The sequence below is a fragment of the Paramisgurnus dabryanus genome, chromosome 9, assembly GCF_030506205.2.
Source record: "Paramisgurnus dabryanus chromosome 9, PD_genome_1.1, whole genome shotgun sequence".
Lineage (NCBI taxonomy): Eukaryota > Metazoa > Chordata > Actinopteri > Cypriniformes > Cobitidae > Paramisgurnus > Paramisgurnus dabryanus.
The window spans coordinates 38842031-38859507 of record NC_133345.1 but is presented as its reverse complement, the minus strand read 5'-3'; the positions used below and the strand labels follow the sequence as shown (position 1 = coordinate 38859507).

The following is a 17477-nucleotide window of genomic DNA, read 5'->3' as shown; positions in this document are numbered from 1 at the left end:
GTCACTGCAGTCACTTGACTTTAGTCTCGCGCATGCGCTTCACAACAGATGCGGAAGAGAAGACAATGCTGAATAAAGTTGTAATTTTTGTTTTTTTGGACCAAAATGTATTTTTGATGCTTCAACACATTCTAACTGACCCATTGATGTCACATGGACTACTTTGATGATGTTTTTATTACCTTTCTGGACATAGACAGTATGCCGTATGTAGATTTTTAATGAAGGGAAACTTTACTTCACTTAAACTGTGTTCCGAAGATGAATGGAGGTCTGACGAGTTTGGAATGACATGAAGGTGAGTCATTAATGACATTACTTTCAATTTTGGGTGAACTATCCCTTTAACTCTTTCTCCACCAGTGTTAAGAAATTTTCAGCCAGCGCCAGCATTTTATTTATGATTTTCCCAAAGTTTAATGCCTTCCAGAAAATGTAAAAAATGTAAATATAGTTGTATCTGAATCTGTATTTTAGGAGTATGGGTTGTATTTCAACTTCTGGATCATAAGGAATATTTTGTCTAAGGTTTGCAAAGGAAGCACTATTGGCGTGGTGCTTACTGTGCATAAAATCAAACTGTTTTTCCAGTCATTTGGAGTTGAAAAATGTTCAACTTTTAGTTAAATGGCATGCTCCTCACTGTCATAGTGCAACTACTGTACAACCACTGAAAAACAATGCTAAAGTTAATATGTCTGTACTCCGAGTACAGGTCTACACCGCTGAAAACCCCTGGGCTTTTACAAAATTAATATTTGTTGATAAAACAAACTATCTGTGATATCTGATAACATATTTTTCTGCCGGTAGTGTCAAATGTATAAATACATTTCCAAACATTCAGCATCTTTATTGTTGGCAAGCCTGTGACCATTATGTGTTTGACCTTTGGCATACTTTTGCTAACAGTAACAATAATTTACTCTGGTATTGTTAAACCAATACAGTTCAACCATGAGACTTTCTTGGTATCTATAGCAGTTAATAACTTATTTTTAGTCCTCTTATCTCCCCTGGCCTTATGGGTTAGCAAAGGGTGTGCAAATCTCAGAAAGTATCTTTCAGGAAAACTGCAAAACTGACATTTGACCTGCTTTCTGCACATTACATTGTAAGGAGAAATGCATATTTGGATTATGTATTGATTTTGTCTCTTGCTTGCAGATTATCACATAGTAGCCGATGGTTATGGGGGCAAGGGTTACCTGGTTGGGCGAGAGGATGAATCGCAGCTTGATGACATCATTAAAAAAGCCCAGAAGGAGTGCAAAGAGGGAAAAGCCACTCTGCTAAATGTTTTGATTGGGAAAACCAACTTCAGGGAAGGCTCTATTTCAGTTTAGACGGGGACACTGTGCACGATCCTGCCTAGAAACCCAAAGTTTTAATGTTTTAAATACGATATGCGGTACACCCTTTACTAAATGTACAGATTCATTTGATTTGAAAAGAAGGATATAAGCGGTTGTATTAACTGTTTGTGCAACAACATACCAGATGCAATCTGTGCAATATGTGTACTATACTTCTTTATAGGGTAGTTTTTTTAATGTTTTAAAGATTTTCACATCACTGTAATGTGAAAAATAATGCTATATTTAAATTGTTAAGTATATATACTGTACACTCTGGTATTTTGTGTTGTCCTGCCTTTAATTTATGCTAATTTTAATTATATTAAATACTGTATTACAGTAATGAGAATTTAGAATAATAAGATTTTTTAAATTATCCATAATCCTTACAGTCCTAAGAAAATACAGAAGTGGGGCATAATATTAACAGTGCCAACACCAGCCTTAATTTAACTTCAAAAATACTATGATGTATCCAGGACGTTTTTCATAAAATTCACCCAACTACTCAAGGATCAAGAGTGCCTTTGCTTTGTCCAGACTAAGTGTGATACTTTGAAAGAGCAGAGATGTAGTGGTCCATTCAATTTCATTATTTTCAAAGCACATGAATATTTTACTTGAATTACATATTGTTATTGAAACTGAAGGATTGATCCCTGTGTTAGTGTGACTGCTTGTGTGATATGCAATAGTGTTAAATCTTCTGCTTCATTCACCTGTGTGCCTGTCATTACTGAATGTTAAACTGATTTTATTAACAAAGTCAACTATTTGGTAAAAATATAAAGACTTTGCATCTGTAGTTATTTGGACAGTAATGTCTCACTACTGATTGAATCAAATGAATCTTCCAATTAAAGTCTAGGAAAAAGCCTAAACCAAAATACAATACTGTATATTTAGAAATATAGTCCTGTATTTTGAGTTTTCCAAGGTTTGACACCTGGATATACCACAATGATTCACAGAAACATTTGCAAATGGTTACATGATTAATCAGGATATATTGATTGTAATAAAATCATTCAAGCTGCTTCTTTGCCTCCTAGAAGGTCTTATTTTACCCATGCCATAAAGAAGACTTCTCCATCTGTGCATAATGTGTGCATTAGGGACATCTTTTGTACTTAATACTTGAACTAAAATTGTACAAAGAATTTAAGACATTGAAAATGGCAACCAAAATCACTAAATTTAAACAGATTCATAGGATCATACAGGTTATTATGCACATAAAATCCCACTGAATAAACACAGATGTCTGTAAATCTTTGTTCAGATTTCCACTTAGTTATCCGTTAACATTATTCACATTGTGTACATTTTAATGTACAGTCTCTGGCTTCTTCATTACCTGGCCAGTGTAGTTTAATAAGAGACAACAGCAAAGAAAGTACTGAAAAGAGGAGGTCTGTTATCTTGTGTCTGTTTGCAAGAGCAATGTTAAATGCTTCATTTACTCTGGGCACATCATGACCTGTCCGAAAGAGCCCTCGCCTTGCCATTAACTCGTTTACTGCTTTATGGTTGGCAAAATGTGAATGAGAACATTTCTTTTAATGAACATGAACTACTGGAAGCAACTTAACTGACCAGAGCGGTTTCTGTGGCCACATTTGTTATTAAAAGGACAGTTCACCCAAAAATGAAAATTCTGTTATCATTTACTTACTCTCATGTTGTTACAAACCTGCATAAATGTATTTGTTCTGATGAACACGAAGGAAGATATTTTGAGAAATATTTGTAACCAAACCGATCATGAGCCACATTCACTTCTATAGTAAATAAAAATAACACTATGGAAGTAAATAGGGCTCATATTAGCTCATATCCAGCTGTTACCTCACTTGGATGTTATTAAGTGGCAGACATTTTCAAGACAAAGTAACCTTTTTTTGATAATTTAATTGATCAAATAGCCAGAAAGTATGCTACTGACTATCAACTATGTTATGTACATTGTTGTGAGCTATAATAAAAAAAATCCTTTTTGTCCCTACTGTTTGTTCTTAAATGATTATATTTACATACTTAATAAATATATAAATATAGCAAACACACACACACATTCTGGTTTCCATATTTTGTGGGGACATTCCATAGACGTATTTTATACCAGTGGTTTTCAAACTGGGGGGCGGGGCCGCGAGATGGTGCGAGGGGGGCCCCAGTTTTATGATATTTTATGAAATACATTAATTTTTCAGGAATTCTGTGTAATTAAACCTAAAAAAAATAAGGCTACTAACCAAAAGCACTACTTTTTGTATAATTTAATGTTTTTTTATTAAAATGTTGAGTTTTAGACAGTTTTTTGTCACAAATTTTCTTTGGGGGGCCGCAAAGGAATGCACCGTACACAAGGGGGGCCGCACGCTGAAAAAGTTTGGGAACCACTGTTTTATACCATACAAACTATATATTCTATTCCCCTTACCTACCCCATTCCCTAACCCCAACCATCACAGAAACCCTACTCATACTTTACATTTTCAAGAAACATCATCCTGTTTGATTTATAAGCTTGTTTCCTCATGGGGACATCAAAATGTCCCCACAAGGTCACGAAAATACTGGTATTCCTATCTTTGTGGGGAAAATTGGTCCCCACCATGTGATAATTAGTTACCAGGTACACACAAAGGTGTTATTAATATATAAACAGGCCTATGCATATTAATTTCTATGTAACCATATTAGTTTTATAATAGTAAACAGTAATAGTAATAACAAACACGTAGGCTATAAATATAAGGAAGAAATAATAAAAAGATAAAATTATGAAATATTTAATAAATGGTATTATATAGAATACATGATATTATTACTTTTTATATGTATTTTAGCCATTAATACTATAAAAAATATTGATTTACCAATAAATAACAATATCCTACATATACATTACTTACATGCACACATCTCAGGATCCAAGCCATTTAAACTTTTAATCTATCTTAAAAAATAAACGTAACGTCATGAAAACGCTAAAAGAAACATAATACTAAAGGGAATCGAGGGAACAGACTTCGACAGAACATCGGATCTATAAAAATAAATAACAGTTTAACGCTAAAACACTGTACTGCAGAGCAAAATACGTCATCTCTGTTTAAAGAGTTCCTCTCGGAAATACGTCACAACACGGAAGAAGAGTCGATCGCGACTTCCGGTTGGGTTCACGGGGACTTTAATTACAGTTAAACATGTAATCTATTAATGGAATATCCATCAGCTTTCATGGATTTTCACGTTAACAAGTATTTGTCAACAATGTCCATTGTTGGACAGATGTCAGCAGCAGAGAAACAGCGGAGATACAGGGCTCGACGAGATGCTGATCCATACAGAAGAGAACAGTATTTACACAAGCGGAGAGACGCACGGGACAAGCTAATAAAGCAAGGTAAAGTAAAATCCATTGTAGAGTTAAATGTGAGAGAGAAACAAAGCAGAAGAGACGGATGGAGGAAAGCCCAGCAGAGAAGACGACAGAGAATGAAAATGCTAGAAAACACAGTTACTCCGAAAGAAGACAACCAAGATGAAGATATTTTATCCAGCCACCTGCAGAACCAAAGTAAAAGGTTAAATAACATGTTTATGTATGTTATAAAATAAAGAATGTTGAAGTTGTCAATATTTTTTTCTGGTCAGCTTTGTTACTCTTGTCAACTGTGACCTACACTGCTTTCTTTACATAGAAGTCCTACTTCATGTAAAAGTCTTACGTTTATTTATGTATTTTCTTATTTTTCTTTTTTTTTTTGATTGACTATAATGTATATGCTTATAACAGCCAAATGTTGTCTAGGTTGACGGTCTGCTAAGTTTTAGTACGCATTCAGCGCGTGAGCGATTATTGATTGAAGAAACAGAAGGCGTGTCTGTCATCATTCGGCGTTTCGCAGACAGATCAGAGTATGACATCAAAGTACAGCGAGAGCAATTCGAAAGCTGTGTTTTCAAATCGTTCTCGCGGTACTTTGATCTTTCTCTGATCGGTATGCGCATCGCTGCATGAAGTCGAACCTCGTTTACACATTCATACGAGGGCCAGAAAGTGCGCAATCTGCGCATGCACATCCGCGTGCTGTTGAGTGCATGGACGGTGTTACGCGTTTAAATCCTCCGCCTGTGTTCACACAAGACTCTGGCCAGGTACTGCAATAAAGCCTGATCTCATTCATTTAAAGCCTTAAGTGTAGTTTAAAGCTTAACCGGGATAAGATAGCGATATGTACAGAAGGTGAATCATATAGAAAGTTTGTACGATAGTAGAGTTTATCTTTTTTTTGTGTGTTTTTCTTTATCTTTGGTGAAGGCGTTGATCTCGGTAAGTCTTGTTTGATATGATGCATTTGATACTGTAGTTTTTGGCCAATAATCAGTTAATGTCGTTATTAAGTAAGGTGTCATTTACGTAATTTGCCTAATAAATTGTATTTTTGTCAGTAAATCTCTTACAGTGCGAGCCTTTGATAATGTCTATAAAGACAATCGTTTAATATTAGCCGCATGCTAAAGCTGCACTCTGTCACATATGGAACAAAAGCAACAGGTGACTCGAGACTTTAAAAAAAAAAACTTGCACCGGCTAAAACATCCAAAATATGTTGCGTGTTTATGTACAATTTTCGGTATTATTTCTGTTAATGCCATTGACATACACATACTTATTTACTATTTTATAATAATCGAATTATTAAATCACAAACGTAGCTAACAAATTAGCCTGCTAGCTGTAAGAGTTTAACTTGGTTTTCAGGTTTGTGCTTGTTGCCGTTTTCGATTATCATTGATTTGTTTCCTGTACTTGAATGTGTCAGACATGTGTTTGGTTTAAATGTCAGACAGAGAGATAACAATAGTGAACTCTATTGACTAAACAGCTGTTTAGCATCGGATGTGTGCACGACAAAGCACTCCAGCATCTTTAGTATTGATACTTAGATCTTGAACTTGTAGATACTCTGAATCCATCAGACAGTAAGAAATCAATCTCCTTTAATGACAAAAATTAAAAAAATTGTTAACCTTCCAAGTAAAGACTTGTTACTAGTCTAAATTCACCCCTAGTAAGAACGCTAAACTTAAATAGTCGATTATGTAACAACAGTTTATTGTTATGTAATAAATGACAATGATACAACAGGTTTGTAAAGTCTATCGGACTCATCTGTCATGTTTATCAACATGTTGTATTTAGTAATACGTTTGACTTGATTTAAATTTTGGACTCTTGTTTTTTTTAGCAGTCGAATGGCCTCTGTTATTACAGTGAAGACAGAAAAGCGTCCTTTACTGGAAACTGAGGATGGCGACACTGTGGCTAAGAAGGCCAGGTATGAAAACAACAGATGTTTATTGACTTGCTGTGCTGCCAGCACATACCGAAAGCCATTCAAGTCGGGTCAAATATTTCTTGGAGCAAAACATATGACACCAAAAGCCATACACTCAGTGTATGAACACAGTTCAGTTCATATCCTTGCAAAACTTAAATCAATATTAGCAGTAAACTTACAGGATTGCTTAAAATACTTACTGTATGTAGTATTGCAACACTGCATTTCATTGTAATTTCTAACTTGTTTTTTTTATTTCCTCTCCCTCTTTGTTAACCACAGGAAGTTGTTGCCCAGCCTGAAGACCAAGCGAGCGCCTGAGCTTGTGCTGGTGATTGGGACTGGGGTGAGCTCAGCCGTAGCTCCTCAGGTTCCTGCTCTGCGCTCTTGGAAAGGTTTGATCCAGGCGCTCCTGGATGCGGCCAATGACTTCGATTTGCTTGAAGAGGAAGAGAGTCGCCGCTTCCAGAAAAGTCTGCAGGAGGACAAGAACCTGGTGCACGTTGCTCATGACCTCATTCAGAAATTATCACCGGTAAGGCATTTCTGCTTTGTCAGTTTATGTGTCATGTACACTGTAGCTCTGTTTTTCATACTGTTAGTTACTGGATGTATTTATTCTTGAATGTATTCTTTTTTTAATAAAGCACTGCATTGTCTGCAGTTTTCTTCAGTTCTGGGACATTTGTGGTATAGTCCCAGACTAGTTAGTTATTAGGGCTACACGATATTGACGAAAAATTGTATATGTGCGCGCTACGGTGCACAATATGATAATCCTTTAAATCTTAGTTTCCACGCCAGCGTTTTCTCTTTTTTTTTGCCAGCCAGCGCAAGCATTTTTTATGATTTTCACAAAATTTTAATGCCTTCCAGAAAATTTTCTTTTTAAATATACAAACGTACAATTTCGCAAATGAAAGAACAGAACCTCTGCTTTCAAAAAGTATCTTCATTTGTTCTTTTTGTCACCTCTCAAATATTGGTAGGTTTCTTAAAGGTGCAGTGTGTAATTTTTAGAAAGATCTCATGACAGAAATGCAAAATAATATACAAAACTAAATAATCAGGTGTGTATAAAGACCTTTCATAATGAACCGTTATGTGTTTATTACATTAAAATGAAATGTTTTTATCTACAAACACAGAGGGTCCCCTTACATGAAATTTGCCATTTTGGGCCACCATGTTTGTACAGAAGCCCTTAACAAACAAACTTTTTTACTAAGTTGTCTCCGACGATGACCTGTTTGTCTGGTGGTGGCTACAGTAGCTTCTCTATGTGTTTTAAAAGTGAGGGGTGAGCAATGGACTGAGCCGTTGGTTGCAATTCACAACCTCACCACTATATGCCGCTAAAATCTACACACTGCACCTTTAAAAAACATTTGGAGGAAAAAGCTGAGATAATAGCATTTTTGTGAAGGCTTTTGTTAGCAATCTCATTCAGAAGGATGGTCAAAACATACACAGAGTTTTTACTGTTTTTGGATCAGTTGATGCTTCAGTGTTTTATAAGTAGGGTAAGAGCGCCACTTAGTGGATAATAGTGGAATTATGGATTGCTGTAAAAACTCATCATTGGCAGGGAAATGTTTTCTATGGCGGGGAAAGGGTTACGTTTGTAAAATCAAATAAAATTATTATATTTTTTTAAAACAGAATTGAACAGAAATGCAACTTAATTTTTTTAAATAAAGTTTCTCATTATTTCTGGGAAAAAGAAGCATCTCGCCAGTCTCTCTGCTATCTACATCAACCTAAAAATTGACACTATCTTTACTCTTAAGTATTAAAATCATTTAGTTATGCAAATCGTTGCTTTATTGCTTTATACAAATTTGCTGTGTCATCTTGCAGACCTAGTCTGTTTGTTGTGGGTTTGTTAAAAGCATTTGTCAAGTCAGTGGTTATGTCAGGAGAGTCTTTGCAACTGCAAACACTCAGGTCTTACCTATTTATTCCTGTTTATCCAGTACATACAGCAGAAATGTCAACCTGGTAGAAATTTTGCTGTATCATTTATACCATGATATATATGGTCATATGATCCAACCACTCAGTTCAAGTTAACAGTTTTTGCAGCATCGCTCCTCCACCCCATTGTCTCAATCTCAGCTGGCATCTCTTTTCCAGTGAAGCAGTGGGGGGTAGTACTGTGGGTTCATATTTTATTACATGTTTATGCAAACACGTGAATGAACAAGCAACACATATCTTACATGTTTGTTTAGACTGCTGATCATAGCTGCAGTGCCATCCGTGGACAGACCATGGAAGAAATTTAAATTTTTGTAATTTTACTTTTTTTTTTATCATTTGCACCAAGGCCCACTAGTATCACTAAAGTATTAGGGCTGTTAAAAGGGGTTATGTGACGAATTCAGATGCAGAAGAACGTAAATGCAATCGTTATACTTGGTCTACATTGTAGCAAATTTTCATTTCTCATTGAGCTGTTTTTATTTGGAGTTGCACCGCTGTGGTAAGGTCTCAGATCTCCACAAGCAGTTTAACCTAGCTGTGTGAGTATTCATAGCAGACCCCAGTGGATCAAATGACCTGTTGGAGATCAGGGCGAAAAAAATTAGGCTAATCTACACGTGCCTCCAAGGACTCCCACCTGCTACACAACGTGCCATGGCTAGACACTATTTTTCTAAGCTTGAAATATTTCTTCGATTACATCAGAGCTAAATATGTGCTGGGACAAGCTCGATCCAACACTTATTTTAGTGAACGCCCCACTTCTTACCTGTGTCTTTTTATTTTTTGGAGCAAAGAAAATTCCTTGCTTTTAAAATAAACGTTTAAACCAGTCATTTTATTTGCTAGGTCACTTACAAACTTGCTCACTTTTATATCACAACACCTGAAAGTGACCATTGTTGTCTTTGCAACCGACACAGCTTTGTTGATTATATGAGAAGTATCGTTGCGTCACTTTGCTCATTTGCTGTAAAAGCCCACTTGTTCTTTTATGTTCTCCAAACCCCGAACCTGGCAGATCCGTCTCCCATTTCCCAAATCTGCTTTTACATATGTACCTTTCGCATGTATACTCACAAAAAGATTGTCATGCCTGCAGGGTCATTCATTGCTTTGTGTGTTCAGATGTCATTGCTAATGGGAAGCCATTAGTCATTACTGACATACACTTTGAATATTGAAAACTTGTGTGAATTTTGTGGTGTTGCCAAAGAATCTATCACTCATCTTTTTTTTGATTGTGTATACTCAAAAATGTTTTGGGTAGATGTATCTAACTTCATTTCTAGGATGTGTGAAATATGTATACAAATTGATCTATATGATGTAGTTTTTTTCTTTGTGCAGGACATTGTTGACTCCAAAAGTAAGATGTTTTTCCTTATTCAACTTTTTATTTTACTTGGAAAATACCATATTCATGTAAAAAGATGGACAAAAGCTAAGCCAAACTTTGAACAATATTTAAAAGAAATTAAACAATATGGTATTACACTGGACAAAATCAAAAACAAAAAGGCAAGAAAAACCCATGAAATTCTTTGTTATTTTAAACTGTTGTAACTTACCACTGCCATTTTTTTTTTTTTTTTTTTTTTCTCTTTCCTTTGATTATTATTTATTTTTTAACTACTCTATAATCTATGTTTACTTGATATTCTATTGTTGCGAGTTGTATATTTTTGTATAACTCCTTGTATATTCTTTGAATTTCTGAAATAAATTTTTTGAAAAAAAAAAAAAAAAAAATTTAAAAAAAAAAAAAAAAAAAAATTACTGACATACACTTGTGTTACATTGGGTCATAAGCACACACCTCTACAGGTGCATCAGATATTTAAGGTGTAAAGATGGTAGGGTAGTAACAGACCTCTCTCTGTGGAAGTGAATTTCTTCAGATCTGCAATCTAGTAATCTTAGCATAGGATGCTATTCAGAGTAGCCTCTTTCTCTCTTTCATGTTCGCTGTCTCGCTCTGGTTTTCCATGTACGTCTGCCAAGAGAGAAGAAATTGAGCTCGGTGTAATGAGATTTTGTTACTGTCCATGGCAAGGACTCTGTCGAAACTTCTAACCTTTAGCTTACATGGTTTCATTTAACATTGTAACAGTTCTTAGAGACACTGCCATTTTTAGATTCACCTTGGTTTCCTACGTCACAAGCATGTAACCAATCACAGCTGAACGAGTGGATCAGTAGTTTGAGCCATAGATACAGTATGTATGGATACTTTTATCGTGAAGTATCGTACTGCAAAGTATCATTACATCCCTAGTTTTACGGAATAAAATTAACAACTATAGGGTGACTTTAATTTCAGTCTGTCAATTTAGATTAAAACATCTGCCAAATGCATAGATTTATTGAAATAAGTATTATATAATATGTAAGGAGTAATTGACGACAGGCCGTTGAATTATTTGAAAAAATGCACACCTAAGATGGTAATGCGGCATGATGCGAAGCGGAGTTACGCGTAACTGCTTACACCACGGTCACCACAATCATTGCTCTGGTGATTATTTTAAGACATTTGACGGTCTAGGTGTGTGTTTTACCGAAAACTTTTCAACACCTGTGGAACATTTCTTAACTAATCAGAATAAAGCATTTAACGGGCCTGTGGCATAAGTAATAAGTCCTATATTCACTGAAAATAGCATGCTGTTTTATCCTCCTCATTAGCATATTCTACCTCACCTGCTGTGCATGCCAATGCAAATATGCTGTAAACACATCGAGAAGTTGATTTGTTTTTTAACCATCTCAGTTTCTTTTTGTATGTTTTTACTCTCCGCAGCGGACGGGAAATGTACGCTCCACTTTTTTTAAAGACTGCCTCTATGAGGTGTTCGATGACCTGGAATGTAAGATGGAGAACGCTGGCAAGCATCTCCTCCGCTCAGTGTTGCAGCTGATGGAGAGCGGAGCTCTGGTCCTCACCACAAACTTCGACAACCTGCTCGAGATCTACGCTGCCCACCAAGGGACCAAGCTGGAGTCTTTGGATCTCACAGATGAGAAGAAGGTATCAGCTATTTATAGAGGTGTTTTCCTAGGCTCAGACTGAAATTGTATTATGGCCTGGCACGTGCTGAAAAAGGAACCCAAAACATTTCGCTCCCTGGTGGCTGGTTGGGCCATAAACCCAGCTCTCTCCTTGTAAATAAATGGGGTATGAGCCAAACTTAAAATTGAGTTATTTCTTATCGTGTTGATGTAAGTGTTTGTTTCCTAATAAGTTTGGTTAGATATTTAGTTATGTTATTAAGTAAGTTAGTTAATTATCATTTAAATTCGACTGTCATCAGTCTCATGTGTAAACGCATATGGCCCTGGAGTGACCCCCCATGCGTAGAAAAATGTCATGTTAATTAAATTGTGACTTCTTTGACATTTCAATGACATAAAATTCAGATGAAATGCCACATGGATGTTCAGACTGAACTCGCATTGCAATACATCAGATATGTATCCGATTTAAAACCACATATGAAAGTGGCCTGGATCTGATTTGAAAAAATCGTATTTGTCCTGTTCAGACTGTCATAAGAAAATCAGATATGGGTCACATTTGGGCACAAAAGTTGGATTTGGTCCACTTTAGCCTTCAGTGTGAATGTATTTTTACTTTATGGGATGTCATAAAAGATGATGTCATGAGAATGTTTATTTACAATGATTGGAGTGCATTGTTTATTTCATCGAAATTCCCTTTAGAAATTAAATGGTCACTTATTTAAAGAAGAAACCTTAAGGAAGTTTGCTTAAAGCATAAACTAACCTTTGCCCTCCAGATTAGTTTAGTCAACGGGTTCATCTCTGTTTGCTCACCGCCATAAATTTTGTTGAGCACAAAGCAGGGAAAGCTCGAGCTATTAGCCATAAAACCAACCTTATGGTACCTTGGCAAGCATCATCTAGTGCATTAGTGCATCTAAGGTCTGCCGCACCTGACCTGAAGGGCACTCTGACAAAAGCGACTGCATGTTCAGTTCTCTCTGTCTTTTTATTCATCAGGCCGTGTGTGGTTTTCCACCGCGTGGCCTTTAGGCAGGGTATTTATGTACTTTTTTCATCAAAATGCCTCTTGATGAGAAGCAGCTGCTAGTGGGAACCGGATCAGGAGCAGTAGAGTATGAAATGCATCTGTGTTTGTGTGTGCAGGTTCTGGAGTGGGCTCAGGAGAAGAGACGGCTAAGCGTCCTCCACATTCACGGTGTTTACACAAACCCCAGCGGCATCGTACTGCATCCTGCAGGCTACCAGAACGTTCTGAGGAACACGGAAGTCATGGTGAGGGAATGTTTGTCACTATCACGGGAAATGATATAACGACATGGGAGCTCATTGTTTATTCCAGCCTAGTGAATTATATCAAGGCGATATGGCTTTGAAGAGATTTTCCAATATCTTGTTAAACATTATTTATTATAGTGCCCAAGTTTTAGGACAGTAAAGAGAAAAATACTCTGGTTGCTTTGGAGACAAGAAACTTTTAAGACAAATATGGTGCAAAAGTAGAGTATATTACATTAGATAAACATTTGATTGTTTCAACACATGCATGCTTTACCAACAAAGAACAACAAGCGTTCATCCTGACTTATGTGTACAGTTAACAAATGCAAGACTCAGACTGCAGAAGCAATGGATCAAACTGATACTACACATTCTCTATATTTCATGTGTAAACAATAAATGCATCATGACACAGCTCATCACTTAAAGGAATATTCCATTTTCTTAAAAGAAAAATCCAGATAATTTACTCGCCACCATGTCATCCAAAATGTTGATGTCTTTCTTTGTTCAGTCGAGAAGAAATTATGTTTTTTGAGGAAAACATTGCAGGATTTTTCTCATTTTAATGGACTTTAATAGACACCAACACTTAACACTTAACTCAACACGTAACAGTTTTTTTCAACGGAGTTTCAAAGGACTATAAACGATCCCAAACGAGTCATAGGGGTCTTATCTAGCAAAACGATTGTCATTTTTGACAAGAAAAATAACAAATATACACTTTTAAAGCACAACTTCGTGTCTAGATCCGATAGATATTTAGGAAACATGCTGGCGGATCACACAGAACGCATTTATGGTAGTGGCAGGCGCCTTTTTTGTTTTCTATGGGTAGTGAGCATTATGCGCGCAGTTTATGCGCTTTGAACTCCTCACATTTTTGTTGTCTGCCGCAACATACGTCAATTCTGAACCAAAATACGACAACTGTCATTCGCGTTTTTTCATTGTCCAATCAAATATGGGGAGAGGTGGACCTTCCGTTGTGGTGACAGAAGTTTACAGTTGCTTGAAACAACCTGAGACTGCAGTCCTCAAGCAAGGTCAGAGAAAGCCCCCCTTTTTTTAAGTTTCTGCTCATATGAATGTCAACAGCAAACCAAAGTGTCAAGAGCACTCATGCTTCGATATTTGATTGACAGGACAACTGCCTCAGTGGTGTTTGGTGTGATTGGCGACTAAGTTTCTCTAAAAAAAACAATGCTAAAGCTAGTTGTTATTTTGTTGAATGGTACTTACTGTTCGGAATCTGTTTTTGTTTTGGTCTGCGTGATCCTGCCACTGCCAATTTAGCCAAGTTTATTTCAACAGCTCTATTGCCAGATATCACGGTTGCTTAAATCAGACCTAAATGCGACCTCTGGTGGACGTAACCTCTGAAATGAGCCGCAGTTGAAATATAAATATCCACACAAGCCGGTTTGTGGATGCTTTCCATCATCAGTTGCAATCCTGCATGTGTCTTTCAACCGGTTTCAAATATTTGGAATTAAGATGCCAAGTTCAGGTCAATGTTACATATAGCTCCTTTAACTTCACCAAATGTGCATAATTTAAATAGCTAAGATGCAAAAGCCCCCATATGCCACCTTTGTCAAAAATCAGATTACTCTTGGCAAGTATTATACATTCATCAAATACATTTGCTTTAAAGCAACACTATGTAGTTTTTTTACCTTTAAATAATGTCTCTAAAATGATTTCAGTGATAGAACAACTTTTAACTGGACAAATTGTACTGTTGCTGCAACCTGAGAAGCCTCCTAGCTGCTACAAGCACACTCTGAAAGTGGCGGTGGAGGGTAGGAAACACAGCCCCGCCCCTCCCCCGCCTGCAGAAGAGTGTCTGAGACCAGGCACTGTTGCGCTTTTCAACCACTAGGGGAGCTGGGAGTCATTTTTACATGGAAACTACATAGTGTTGCTTTAAATCCGCTTATCCCAGCCTAAGGTCATTCAGAAATACTGGTTTGTTGGCAGAATTCATTAAACAGCTTGTAAATTCAAACTTGTGTCCCCTGTGAGTACTTGGACCTGACCTTATGTGGCCGTTACATGGATCACAGCGCCCCATAATGTGTGCTTCAGTTTCTTTATTTTTACATGCAAATGATAAAAGTCAGAAATGTTTCTATTTGCATCTTTAGTGATTTTTGCAGCTATTTACTGTATTATTTATGTCTTGTCCAAAGAAGGTTTTTGCATGCACTTAAGAGGGTTTTGCAGCAAAAGACAGTCAAATTTGTTAAATACTAATAAAGTGACTAAAGTCACATTTGTAAAAAATAAGCCATTTAAGTTACTGACTAATAACAAATAAGTGAAATTACAGAATGCAAACATAAGACCCTGATAAAAAAAAATGCTTATTGTCAGGTGCACTTAGAGGGTTTTGCATCTAAACATGTCAAAATAAAACACGGTAATGTTTTTTTTAACTGTTTATCAGATGTTGGTCTGTAAAATCTACAGAGAAGTGTGGAAACTTGAGTCTGGAAAACTATGTGAAAAAAATATGTTGGAACCGTGCATAAAATCTTTGGTGCTTTGTTTACAGAGGGAAATCCAGAAACTCTATGAAACCAAGTCGTTTGTGTTCCTGGGCTGTGGGAGGACGGTGGACGATACCACCTTCCAGGCCCTATTCCTCGAGGCGGTGAAACACAAGTCTGACCTTGAACATTTCATGCTGGTGCGGCGAGAAGACGTGGGAGAGTTCAAAAAGCTTCGCGATAACATGCTTGACAAGGGCATTAAGGTCATCTCGTATGGAAACGAATACGCCGACCTGCCGGAATACTTCGAGCGGCTGGCCAACGAGATCTGCAACCGGGACATGGAGCGGGAGGCGGTAACCAACGGTTGGGGTGAGGCTTCTCCAAACTCACACTCGCTGTTTAATACTCATATACCCATGCAGCTAATACACTTTTAATTTTATTGTATTTTTAGGATCGCCCATCTCAAACGGTGAAGAAAGCAAAAATGGTTTTACAACCCAGAATCTCCTGAAAGGTTAGGACAGCTTTTGTGTTGCCATGTCAGCCGCCTCGCATACTGAAGACATTTCACGATACATTTCCCCTCATTTCTCTCTCTTTCTTCAGTGCATGCTTCTAGAACGATAGAACCATAAATTTGAACGCAGGCAACGGGCCACTTTGGTTTTTCGCTAACTAGTCTTTTATGCTCCTCTGCGCCTGAACCCCATGTGCACTGTGGCTTCTTCCTATGATGAAATCATCTGCCATCTGTTGTAATATGATCTTCCTCTCTTCCCGTCCAGACTATCACTCGTGACACAAGTGGCAGTCTGAGAAGGTTTCCACAGCTCCCGTTCAGTTCCCCATCTGGTCTGGTCTGGTATGACTAGATCTACACGCACAACAGACTTTCATTTCATTGTATGTAAAGTGATGTCATTACTGTCCCTCATAAGGAAGGGCATAGCGAAAACATCACCAAGCAAACTGTGACCACCCTTGTTTCAAAGACGTTTGTTTGGAAAAGGATGTCATTAGGTTTTTTATGTTGTTATGTTCAGACCAGCAATGATCTTAAACATAAGATGTGGTTTGATGGAGATGAGAACTGACAATGCACATTATATATGGTCGATGGGTGGGTCTCATAAACTATAAGAAACATGCCTGGGCCATATTTTAACTCAAACTAGTGAGCCAGTTTCTTAGTGTGTGACTAAGCACACACATTTTTATTACTAGATTACATTTTTTTAATAGTGCAGTAATATTACAGCAGATAAATGATCCTATGGTTGGTTCAGTTTGTTTTCTTGTTATTGTCAAATATACACTGAATATTTTGTGAGATTCACCCCATTATTAAATCTAATCTCTTGTTAGAAATGCAATATATGCCCTGTCAGGATGACTTAATTTCTCAGGCTATATTGAGAAGCTTCTCCTGTATCTATATGTAATGGTCACAGGACAAAAAAAAAGATATTGGTGATCTTGTCTTTAAGCCAACATTTTTATGAAAGACATACATTTTATTGCACTTTTATTTATCATTCACATTTTGAAAAGCCACTTGAAAGATATGTAAACAGTTGTTTATAAACCTTTTGTATTTTTTAATACAGTGGGCCGCTGTTGTATCATCTCTGTCCAGAAATGTCTTTGGTATTTATATGCTATTTTAAAATAAATCATTTGTTTGATACCAAACATGCTGCTGTCATTATTGTCAAGAAAAAAGCACAGATGTCATAAAAATGCAATATAACTTGTCCTGCAAAAGCAATGCAAGGGATTTTAAGAAATTATCTTATCTTAAGAAAAATAAGATGACATTTCACAAAAATAAATATTGCTACACAGCAAACAGCACCCATACAGCCCAGACTTTCATGTTTTAAAGGTGCATTGTGTAACTTTAAGAAGGATCTCTTGACAGAAATGCAATATAATATATGTAAATATATTATCAGTTGTGTATAAAG

The 17477-nt window shown here is 36.7% G+C and overlaps 2 protein-coding genes across 5 annotated transcripts in view; both read left to right on the top strand.

The window, feature by feature from the left end:
* The window catches only part of ilvbl (ilvB (bacterial acetolactate synthase)-like), a 39908-nt gene extending 37513 nt beyond the window's left edge, over positions 1-2395 (top strand). Inside the window, exon 15 of the mRNA XM_065282798.2 lies at positions 1168-2395. Coding sequence (XP_065138870.1) covers positions 1168-1346 — 179 coding nt within the window. The 3' untranslated portion in view covers positions 1347-2395. The remainder of the gene's footprint in view (positions 1-1167) is intronic.
* Positions 2396-4500: 2105 nt separating this feature from the next.
* On the top strand, positions 4501-17202 carry fam118b (family with sequence similarity 118 member B). 4 transcript variants are annotated; one of them, XM_065282799.2, is made up of 8 exons: positions 4501-4951; positions 6620-6709; positions 6995-7247; positions 11502-11729; positions 12869-12997; positions 15567-15876; positions 15962-16024; positions 16296-17202. In XM_065282799.2, exons 1-8 carry the CDS (start codon positions 4584-4586, stop codon positions 16307-16309), a joined length of 1455 nt encoding a protein of 484 aa, XP_065138871.1. In that variant the 5' UTR covers positions 4501-4583; the 3' UTR covers positions 16310-17202. The 4 variants fall into 4 exon arrangements, with proteins under 4 accessions (XP_065138871.1, XP_065138874.1, XP_065138873.1 ...); XM_065282802.2 differs by having other exon boundaries at positions 4502-4770; XM_065282801.2 differs by lacking the exon at positions 4501-4951 and adding an exon at positions 5377-5525.
* Positions 17203-17477: the final 275 nt, after the last annotated feature.

Excerpts from the sequence above, each read along its gene's own strand:
- fam118b (XM_065282799.2), top strand. The coding sequence starts at position 4,584 with ATGGAATATCCATCAGCTTTCATGGATTTTCACGTTAACAAGTATTTG. Across the intron at positions 4,952-6,619 it reads CTGCAGAACCAAAGTAAAAG|CAGTCGAATGGCCTCTGTTA; the intron begins GTTAAATAACAT and ends TGTTTTTTTTAG. Across the intron at positions 15,877-15,961 it reads GGCGGTAACCAACGGTTGGG|GATCGCCCATCTCAAACGGT; the intron begins GTGAGGCTTCTC and ends TTGTATTTTTAG.